This window comes from Acomys minous, assembly GCF_964271855.1.
Source record: "Acomys minous genome assembly, chromosome: 2".
NCBI classification, from domain to species: domain Eukaryota; kingdom Metazoa; phylum Chordata; class Mammalia; order Rodentia; family Muridae; genus Acomys; species Acomys minous.
Window position 1 is genome coordinate 135686623 of NC_140484.1, and position 11939 is coordinate 135698561.

At 37.6% G+C, this 11939-nt stretch overlaps 2 protein-coding genes across 2 annotated transcripts; both read right to left on the minus strand.

Moving 5' to 3' along the window:
- Window positions 1–262: 262 nt before the first annotated feature.
- Window positions 263–1213, minus strand: LOC311581103 (olfactory receptor 52A5-like; the record flags this gene model as incomplete). The annotated part of the gene is made up of 1 exon (XM_084753115.1): window positions 263–1213. The coding sequence occupies one exon, from the start codon at window positions 1211–1213 to the stop codon at window positions 263–265; it is 951 nt and encodes a 316-aa protein (XP_084609241.1).
- A 9760-nt stretch (window positions 1214–10973) lies between these two features.
- On the minus strand, window positions 10974–11939 carry LOC311580861 (olfactory receptor 52Z1P-like; the record flags this gene model as incomplete). The annotated part of the gene is made up of 1 exon (XM_084752654.1): window positions 10974–11939. The coding sequence occupies one exon, from the start codon at window positions 11937–11939 to the stop codon at window positions 10974–10976; it is 966 nt and encodes a 321-aa protein (XP_084608780.1).

The following is an 11939-nucleotide window of genomic DNA, read 5'->3' on the forward strand; positions in this document are numbered from 1 at the left end:
GGGAAATGTTGTAATTACATTCTCTTCTCAAAATACAAAACAAATAATAATATTAACTCACATCACAAACTATGTGAATTATCTTACTCTTTGTGAGTCAAAAACATTGTATTGCATTTAACACACTCTTCTATAAATTATGAATATTTGGAATTCACAAGCTATAGCACATATTTATATTTGAGGAAGTTAATAAACTTTAAGTCATTTGAGTTGGGAATTAAAAACAACATAACATTTTAGCAGAGGGGGTCACTAATGGTCACAGACGTTTCTGGGAGAAAAACATTTTCAGGATTTGGTCACAGATTTGTTTAGTTTTAATACCATAGACAATGGGGTTAAGAAAAGGTGGGACTAACAGGTAAAGATCTGACAGGAGGATATGCACATAGGGCGGTATGTGAGCCCCAAACCTATGAGTAAAGAAAGAGAAGAAGGCCAGGAGGTAGAACTGTAGGAAGACACAGATGTGAGCAATGCAGGTATTGAAGGCTTTAAATCGAGCCTCCTTCTGGGGCAGCTGGAAGACGGTGATGAAGATTCTCACATATGAGAAGGTAATGAAGACTATATCAAACCCTAGGATAGCAAAGGCAACAAGGAGGCCACATATTTTGTTGATTCTGACGTCTTCAGCTGCCAATTTCACAATGGCCATGTGTTCACAGTAAGAGTGGGAGACAATGGTAGTTCGGTAGTACTTAAGGCGGCATTTGATAAGCACTATGGTTAAAGATACAAGAATGAAAGCCCTGAGTAGAACACCAGTTCTAAGGCAAGTCATGAGCTGTGGAGAGAAGATGGTGGCGTGTCTCAGGGGGTTGCAGATGGCCACATAGCGATCCAGAGCCATGGCTAGGAGGATGCCTGATTCTGTTGCCTGGAATGAGTGGATGAGTTCCATTTGTAGCAAGCAAGCATCAAAGGAAATCTGTGGCATATGAAACCAGAAGATGCCCAACATTTTGGGAAGGATACATGTACTAAGGGCAATGTCTGTGACTGCCAAGATGGCCAAGAAAATGTACATGGGTATATGCAGGCTCTTTTCCCTTCTGATGATAACTAAAATGAGAGAGTTTCCGATCACAGCGATGATGTACATGACACAGAATGGGATCCCAATCCAGCACTGCACTGACTCCAGGCCAGGGATCCCAACTAATGTTAACACAGAAGGCATGAAGATGGAGCCATTGAACTTGTGCATGATGGGCTCAATAGAATTATGTTAGCAGCATTTGTGCTTCAACTTCTGCTCCACACTAAGACTAATTATAAGAGAAATTAAATCAATAGCAAAATATAATCTATATGTTAGTAGTGTATCATCAGCTCTTTGTTATCTTAATTACTCCTCTCCAATTTTGTCTCCCACAAAGGATATTAAAAATGATCTTTTGGCTCTAAATTTATCATTATATTAATTGTTTTGAATTAGTGAAGTAAAAATTTCTTTGTACTTTTTTTCTGCTCCAAGAACACTGGAATATTTTTCCTTTTTTATCTATTGTCTGTGCATCACTATGGACTTCCAAGTGGAATTCATAGAATGAAAATATTATATGATCTCATATCTCCCTGTACTAGACACAGAAAATACATCAGAGTGGGAGAATTCTCAGTCTTCTCAAATGAAGGCTTTTTTTTCCTGGAACACCCTCCAGGTCTATAGCTCAACTGCAGGCATCTCAGGTAGACTCTTTATTAAAAGCTCATTGGAGCTGTACCCAAGCATGCTTTTAAATTTTGTAGTGCCTTTCTAAACCCAATAATCTATTTTACATATCCTACCAATGTTGTGAAAATGTTTAAGAATGAATAGTTTGTCAGCTTTAAGGAAGAGACAAAAATATAATGGGACTGACTATTAATTTTATATTATTTGTGAAATACTCTAAAATCTCTGAATGCAAAACAAAGGAATTGTGAAGAAGCTTATCATGTTAAACTTAAAGGCAGACTTGGGCACGTCTGTAGAGTGGACTGCAACTTAAAAATGAATAGAAATAAAGTTCCAGTTATTGCTAACACAGAGATGAACACTGAGGACAAGGAAGTCAGTAGGCTCTTAGCTTGCGTTTTCACTTCTATTTCTCCCACCTAGGTCCAGACCTCAAGTGCCTAGACTTACCTGGAGCCATGTGATGAGACACACACAGGCACAGTGTCTGATCTGATAGTTGAGTCAGAGAAGCATAAGAGATTTATACGATTCTGTCTCTGTGGAACTGAGCTTTTTTCTAGTCCCTTGCGCATCTGAAGGACATTCTATAACTAAAGTGAAAAAAGAAGCAGAGCTGCATGTGGCCTGATGGTGCAGAGCTACCTATTATTTGTGAAGTGCTGGGTTTATTTCCAACAGTGAATAACAAAAACAAACAGAAAGTGTTTGATAAGCTACTTACCTTAATAATTAACAGGTGCTGTTTATCAGATTATTGTTCTTTCTCCAATTTCTCCATCCCTTTGGATCACAGAACTAAAATTACCCTTATTTTGAAAATTAATGATAAGACAAGGTCTCTTGATGACAAAATCGAATGCAAGCACTCTTTTTCAAAATAACAACTTGAAAGTGAAAATAAAAGCACTTTGAATATATCATGCTTCTTCGATTTTTCAAATGCACTGAGTCATGGTTTAACATGTTGAACAGTTTTCAGAGAGATGGGGCACAAAGCCTTTTATGGAAGTCCTTCTACTGACTTAATTACAAAGGGCACTTGTGTGTCCCAAAGCTAGTAGAACTTCTGCTTGTCCTTGTTGAAACTGTTGTGTGTGGAGGTAAAGTCTGTCCACACCCTGGAGTGTCCACACTCCTTTGAGGACAAATGAGTCAACTACACTAAGAAAGAAAAAAGACATTTTAAATGTCTTGTTTTAAATCAATAGGAATTTGTTTTCAGACCAATAAATGGTGCTGAGCTTAGGAGGTGAGTGTACTTGAGCATTTCAATCAACTTTCAGCACCTGGAAGTTTTCCATTTGGATCTGGGTGACCTGAGGCCCTTCTGTGTTTAAGCTGATGTTCTTTAAATAAGAACAGCCTCCATGGGTTGGTGTATTTGAATGCTTAGTCATAAGGAGTGACACTGTTTGAGAAGCATCATAACAATTAGGAAGTGTGGCCTTGTTGGAAAAAGTGTGTCACTGGGAGTGAGCTCTGAGGCTTCACCAGCCTGTGCCAGGCCCAGTGTCTCTCTTGGTTCTGGGGTCAGGATGTCATTCTCAGTTACTGCTCCAGTATTATGCATGTTGCCATGCTGCACCATGCTTCCCTTCATGTTGCTCATGGACTAGCCCTTTGAAACTTTAAACACGGCCCAAATTAAATGTTTCTGCTTACCAGAGCTGCCATGGTCATGATGTCTCTTAACAGCAATAACTAAGACAAACAAGAGTACTGTAATTTTGAAGGCAAGGAAGGACTTAACGATTCTGTGTCTCCTTCTCACTTTGCAGTTGGTGACACTTTTGGGGGCCTGAAATCAGTCATCTCTGGACCTGGTGCTGCCACACTGATGGAGGGGAGCACTAACAAGAGCTGTGCATGAGGATGCTGACCCATCACCCAGGAGCTGCAAAAGGATCAAAAATAAATAAAATGAAATATTTTATTTTATTAATTTATTCATATTATATCTGAATTGTTATCCCATCCCTTGTATCCTCCCTTCCTCCCATTTCCCCCCTACTCCCTTCGCCTATGACTGTGACTGAGGGGGACCTCCTTCCCCTGTATATGCTCATAGGGTATCAAGTCTCTTCTTGGTAGCCTGCTATCCTTCCTCTGAGTGCCATCAGGCCTCCCCATTCAGGGGACATGGTCAAATCTGGGGCACCAGAGTTCATGTGAAAGTCAGACTCCACTCTCCACTCAACTGTGGAGAATGTCCTGTCCATTGGTTAGATCTGGGTAGGGGTTTGAAATTTACTGCCTGCATTGTCCTTGGTTGGTGCCATAGTTTGAGCGGGACCCCTGGGCCCAAATCTGCCTATCATAATGTTCTTCTTGTTGAAGGCCGAGATATGAATTCACACACATATGGTCACTTGATTTTTGACAAAGAATCCAAATCCATTCAATGGAAAAAGGATAGCATCTTCAACAAATGGTGCTGGTCTAACTGGATGTCTATGTGTAAAAAAATGCAACTGGATTCATATTTGTCACCTTGTACAAAACCTACAAAATGAAATATTTTAATCAGAAGCAAGAAAAGTCTTTTGAAATTGAGTGTGAAGGTTGTGAAGGATTTTCTACACTATTAATACACAGAATGAAAATAGAGTTACTGAATGGCACTCAAGATAAATTTGAACATTCCCAAATTGTGTGAGCCCCAAGAAATCAATATACTACAGAATGAAGAAGGTGAAAGTTATCTGATGCTGGTTGTTTAACAACCCTTAGAACAATAGAGAAATGTGCTTTAGAAATTATGATACTGAACACTTTTGACAGTGAGTTGTAAAGCATGATTGCTTCTATAAGCATTTAGTGAAATGTGAAACACTACATAATAAATAAGAAAGAAGGTCAATTGTCAGAAGACACCAATATTGCCCATCTTGTCCCCTAGAAAACTAATACTACCCACTTGATTTTTAAATACACAGTAAAAATAGAATTCTAATTACTTTTACATTGCATAATTTATTAAACCCATTAAGGGAGAACACATATGAGTGGGTGATATGAAAAATGTTTAAACAATAAATAGTGAATGAATGTTTCATATTATTTATACAATTTTTGACTTGACTAAATGAAAAAAGAGGAATCATATGGCTTAGCTAGAGACCTGCAAGTTACACTCAAGAGTTGAATTGAGTATTTCTACTTTAAAAAACAAAAGAAGAGTTATTCAGCCATGAAAAAAGATATAGTTTTCATTTATTCTAATATACAGATGACTTCTGAAGGCCAGTACCTCCAAGAAGAAATTTGTTCCAAAATCTTGTTGTGAGGTTTCATAATAACCTGGGGAATGTTTTTAAAGGATATCTCATTTCTGCAAGCCTCTGCCCCATGCCGGGACATGAACTTAGTGAGGAGAAGGTGGGGGACAAGGAGGAGATGGAGAAGGGGGGGTTTGTGTTACAAACATGGACTGAGGGAAGATTAGGAAAGATTGTGAAAAACAGTACCTTTTGTTTTAATATTCACTTCTATTTCTCAATGCACTAAATACATAGAAGTTGGTACTGACACAGATGGTGGTGATATTATAAGATGCAGATTTTCCCAATATTTGACCACCTCCTCTTGGTGGAGGGCCCAGGGGGCACTGAAAGAAACAACAGGCAGGCAACCAAGATGAGACCTGATAGTCTGTGACCATAACGTCGAGGAGGAGATCCCCCTCAGTCATAGACCTAGGGGAGGGGAATAGGGTGGGTGTGGGAGGGAGGGAGGAAAGGGAGGATACACGTGACAGGATAACAGTTGAGTTGTAATCTGAATAAATTAATTAATAAAAAAGAAAAAGGATGTATATCTTTCCTTAACAAAATCTAATGTTCTGTAAATGTAGGCACTTCCATCTATTTAAAAATATTTGTCTCTTTTTCAAAAACAACTGTGTTCATACATTCAATTAAAGTATTTATGAAGTAAATATGCACTTGTCTTAAAGTGTCTCGCTCTATGAAGAATATGACTCAACTTTCCTACCATATGGTCTTGATAGCATGACAGAGGTATTCTCATAAATTCCAATGTCAGTGGTTAGTTTAGATTAATTATATATCATGTTTCTGACAATCTATCTGATAACCACTGTTTGAATTTAAACTTCAAAAATATCTTAACTGAGGGCTGAGGAGATGGCTTAGCTAACAAAGATGATTTTTACCAAACCTGATGACTTGACTTCTGTCCCTGGGTCCCATGGTGGAAAATGATACCTACTGCTCACAAGTTGCCTCCTAACCTCCATAAATGTGTGTGTGCGTGCACATATTCACACATGCAAAAGAAATAATTTTAATGTTTTAATGTGTGTTATACTTTATATACATTTTAAAAAGAATTGCCATTGCAATAGAATAAACAAATGCTGCATTTGTTTTAGGTATTTTTATTGTTATTTAGAATTAGACATTTTTATAATTTAGTTCACTATGAGTAGCTGCTATTTTATAACATTTTTGTTTTGTATTTTTATTTTTTTCATATACATTCATATTATTACACATATATACAATGTGTACCTACAGCAAGAAGAACCACAAAACAATCATGATTATATAAATGTTACATTCACAGTGTTTTGGCTAATTGTATTTGGCAGCATTGAAGAAAAAATCTTCCCTATCTTAGTGCATCTAAAAGTCTAAATGTAAATCAATATTTATCACATTTCATCATTATCAACTTAAAAGATCTATCTATATCTAAAAACATTTTTATATTAGCAGGTAAAACTTATCTCCCATACTTCCTGTCACCTGATTCTGTCTTCATCAGCAAATTTACCTGAAATCAAATGTATGTTTATCATTATTATTGTTATCAATTATATGACAATCATGAAAAATGTTGATCCATATTATATTTCTGAGCTACCTTATTCACTAAACTTTTGAAAAATGTGACATTACAATTGACTCCACCAAACACAAAGGATAATAATAATAAAATTATACATCAACCATTAAATAACCTGAAAGAAATAGATACCTTTTTTAACCAACTAAAACCTAGTAATGAACTGTAAAACCAGAACAGACAAGAAAAAGGGAAACTGAATCAGTAACAGAAAGATATAAAGTCTCCCATTAAATCGACAAACAATGGATGGATGGATGGATAGATAGATAGATAGATAGACAGATAAGAACTGGTTATGATAGTTCACACCTGTTGAAACCAGTTGAAAGATGAAGATGACCATGACTTTATGGAAAACATGGTTCACAGAATGAGATCTTTTCTCAATAAACAAAAGAACACAAAATACAAGAATAAAAAAAAAATAAATAAATCCAGGACTAGATGCCTTAACTTCAATGTTAATTTATACCAAACACTTAAATATCAGTTCTTTTCAAACTCTTTTTTTTTAAACTGAAACCTAAATGTTTTTATTTTCATTCATCGATAAAAACATTTGAAATAAGCAGAATAATTGCATTATATATTCTATTAACATTTGGTGTTTATGCAAGATTTGATAATTCACAGGTTCACAATGTAAAGACTCTTCCTTATATCTTTTCCTTATGCTTGATTTGATCACAGAGATTTTTTGTGACAGCACATTTGTGATAAATTGATATTTTCCCCATAAAAATTGTATAGAATCTTAACAAAATATTGTTGACCTTAGAGCCTAGGCTGTTGGTGTTCTGTTCAGGAAGTTGTCTCTTGTGCCAATGAGTTCAAGTATCTTCCCCATTTTTCTTCTAACAGATTTAGGGTCTCTGGTTTTATGTTGAGGTCTTTAATCCCCTTGGACTTGAGTTTTGTGCATTGTGATAAATATGGATCTACTTGCATTTGTCTATATGTAGGCATCCAGTTGGACCAGAACCATTTGTTGAAGATGCTGTGCTTTTTCTATTGTATAGATTTGGCTACTTTGTCAAAAATCAAGTGTCCATAGATGTGTGGTTTTACTTCTGGTTCTTCGATTAGATTCCATTGATCAACCAGCCTATTGCTATGCCAGTACCATGGTGGTCTTACTACAGTTGATCTATAGTACAGCTTGAGATCAGGGATGGAGAATCCTCTGGAGGATCTTTTACTGTACAGGATTGTTTTAGGTATCCCATTTTTTAGAGTGAAGTTAGAATTGATCTTTCAAGGTCCTTAAAAAATTAGTAGGTATTTTGATAGGTACATGTACTCTATGGAATACAACTCACCTATTAAAATGAGGAAATCTTGAAATTTGCAGGCAAATGGATGGAGCTAGAAACTATCATCCTGAGTGAATTAACTAAGACCTGGAAAGATACACATAGTATATACCCACTTATAATTGGACACTAGCCCAACAGGGATGTCCTCTGAGAGTCTTCATCCAGTGGGCAACTGGGACAGGTGCTGGGACTTCCTACTGGGACTCCAGGTGAGAGAGGTCTGGGAGAATGGGGAAATAGCTGGATCCAGAGGGTCCAGGAAGCCTACAAGATGACTATTAAGGCTGGTGGGTCTGAACCCAGAGGGGTCTGCTAAAACTATTGTACCAACAAAGGACAGTGCATACAGTAAACCTAGACCACTATTCAGATCTAGTCAAGGACACTGCATGTTCCACAGTTCTGGAAAGCAGAGGAGACTGACTCTGACATAAACAGTGATGCCCCATATGTGACCACTTCCCCTTGGTGGGGAGGCCTAGTGGCACTCAGAGGAAGGGGAAGTAGACTGACTGGATGAGCCCTGATAGGTTGTAATGATATGGTAAGGGAGGAGGTCCCCTTCTGTCACAGGCCTAGGGGAGGGGAGTAGGATAAAAGAGGGAGGAAGGGGGCAATGGGAAGATACAAGTGAGGGTATAACAATTGGGATGTATTCTGAACAAATTATTTAAATAAAATTTAAAAGAAGCTTATCAAAATAAATCAAAGTAGAAATATGTAACAAATTCATTTTTCAAGACCAAGGAGACAAAGACAAAGCAAGAAAATATACTTAGAGAACAATATCCTTGTGCATATAAATATCACCATGCTCAACGAGACACTAACAACTACCATGAAAGGACACATTGAGAGAGTAGCGTTCTATGGCAAAGAGGGACTTATACATGGGACATAAAAATGAATCAATATTCATACATGCACTAATGTACTTTATCATCAAAATCAGATATACACTCATACACTCCCATTAATACATGTGAAAGTTAATTTAATGAAATGAAACACGTTTCATGATGACATCTCTTAACAGATTGGGTAAATAGGAAAAATGTTCCAACCAAAGTAAAAGCAATTGAAACAACCCCCTAAACAATATTATTCTCAATATTGTAATGTTAAAAATTCACCTTTGGGCAAGTGTGATAGCACACACTTTTAATCCCAGCACAGCAGAGGCAGGTGGATCTTTATGAATTTGAGATCAGCCTAGTCTACATGGAGAGTTTCGGCAGTTCGGGACTATATAGCGATATCTTGCCCAAAAGAATTTCAGGAAGAAGATAAGCAAGAACAGGAAGACTTTAAAAGCCAGATATTGGCTAGAATTCCTGGGAATTTTCTGGACATGAAAAGGACCTTGCAATTGTGAACTCGTAGTAGCTGTGGTCGCCTGCACACGTTGCACAGATCTAGCCAAACAACTCTCCGACATGGATAGGAGCAGAGGTTCTTGTGACCTCATCTGCCTTGAGGAGGTCTTGGCAGGTTATGGCCATTAAGGGAGGAAGAGTTGGGTTTCTTCAGCAGTGTGGCCCACAGTACATTGCTTTATGGTTAGAGTTATTTTTTTTTTTCTTTCCTCTCACAAGACAAATAATACATACAAGGTCATTCTCAGCTTTTTAAAGCACTTGTTATGTGTGAGTCGGTGTAAATATATGAAAATGCTTGTGCATACATAAGATAAATAGCTGTATTATATAAATAGGATAGTTAAAAACTCTAAACTGGGTACAAATGTTAAAAAGCACACTTCTAACTTCTAAATGTTATTGCTTTGTCTTTTTCTTTTTAACTAGGAGTTCATGTTTAATAAACTTCTTTAGCTTTTAACAGAAAGAAGAAGAAAATATTTTAGCAAGTTCAATTATTGTATAACATGGAAACAAGCTCACACACATGTATTTTATTTGATTATAGTTTTTCAGTGTTTCTCCATGAGTACTCCAATGAAACTTCTGCTGAGTTTCCTTTTTAACTATTAGGCATAGGATTTTCCAGTCATTTACACTTGTGTAGCCTCTGTTGACACCAGGATAATCCCTAAGGTCTTAGAACTAAAATCTCCAACACATAGGTGCAAAATTAGCCTTTAGAAAATATGACTTTCTCACGTACTCTGGTGCCTCATATTTGACCATTTTCCCTGGAGGGGGAGACCTGGTGGCACTCAGAGGAAGGACAGCAGGTTACCAAGAAGAGACTTGATACCCTATGAGCATATACAGGGGGAGGAAATCGTTCTCAGGAACTGTTGTAGGGGAGGGGAATAAGGGGAAAATGGGAGGGAGGGAAAAATGGGAGGAGACAAGGGATGGGATAACCACTGAGATGTAACAAGAACAAATTAATAAAATAATATATATCTTAGAAAAAATTCAAGTGATACTGAGAGCTAATTTTATCTTGGTAAACATATTTATTTCATTATTGGAAAATTATTTAATGTATATAATGTATAAGCTAATTCTTCAAAAGTGACTTTATAATTGTCTATAGTTGCAACATTATATATATTCTCTTGCAAAGACAGACAGATCTCCATGAGACTCTGTCTCAAAAGAAAGAAAAAAAATTGACCTCAGGAAATATCAGGGAATCTAAAATTGAAGGATGTTAGAGTTAGTAATTTAACATAAGAATTAAGTGTTGGTAAAAATAACAGTAACACAAATGCTTCTTGCTATTGCCCCATGCGCCTGCTGATGGGCACAGAACTGCTTTACATTTCAGCAGAAAGTGAGATACTTTGTAATATGACCAAAATACAATGTAATAATTCTCAGAGGATTAAGAAAAATAGTTTTAAGATACACAATAGCTTTCCATTTCCTTTCTCTACATAAGAAATTGTATTCTTTGTAGTTATCTATATATAACTATAAAATAATTTGAAAAACAGACTAATAAGAGGTCACAAAGATTTTTCTCACAATCTCTGGATTATTAGATAATGCATTATGTGAATATTATTGGTTTGGAAGTGAAGCGCTCTAGATAAATTTTATTTATTCATCTTTCCCACAGAGCCTACCTTTTAAGAGAGAGCTTTATTTGGAAACATGCAACCCTTAACATCGGTTGTCACTTTAACAACATGTACTCGCTGAGGAGAAAAGGAAAACCACGCGATCTTGGATTTGCTTGGTCTTCACCCCATAAATGATGGGGTTAAGCATCGGGGGCACCACCACATAGAGGTTGGCCACTAGGATGTGGATGTGGCGAGGGATAGTTTTGCCTCCAAAGCGATGGGCAAAAAATGAAAAGAACGCAGGTGTGTAGAACATAAGAATGACACAGATGTGGGAGCCGCATGTGTTAAGGGCCTTATACCTGGCTGCCCAGGAAGGGATCTGAAACACAGTGCGAAGGATCATGGTGTAGGAAACAATGATGAGTATTATATCCAGCCCTGTAGACAGGAGGGCCATGGTCAGGCCATAGATGATGTTGACAGTGATATTGTCACATGCCAACCTGGCGATGCCCATGTGCTCACAGTATGAATGGGGGATTACGTTCCTCCCACAGTACAAAAGTCGATGTACCAGGAAGATGAATGGAGCACAGATGCTAAAGCTTCTGACCACAGCCGCCGTGCCAATCTTGCCAATGACTGAGGAAGTGAGGATGGTGGTGTATCTCAGTGGGTAGCAGATGGCCACATAGCGGTCAAAGGCCATGGCTAGAAGAATAGCAGACTCTGCCACAAAAATGAAATGTATGAAAAACATTTGGGACACACAGCTACCAAAGGATATACTCCTGGAATGGAACCAGAAGATGGCCAGCATCTTGGGAGCTGTAGCTGTGGAGAGCAGAAGATCTGCTAAGGCCAGCATGGAGAGGAAAAAATACATGGGCTCATGGAGACTACGCTCAGTCACTATCAGGAAGATGAGGAGAACATTGCCTATGACAGCCACAATGTACATAGAACAGATGGGGATGGCTATCCAGGGATGCAGATCTTCCAGTCCTGGGATTCCAATCAGAATATACCACACATCCTGCGGACCAGTGTGATTATGAAAGGAAGAGACCACCGTCAT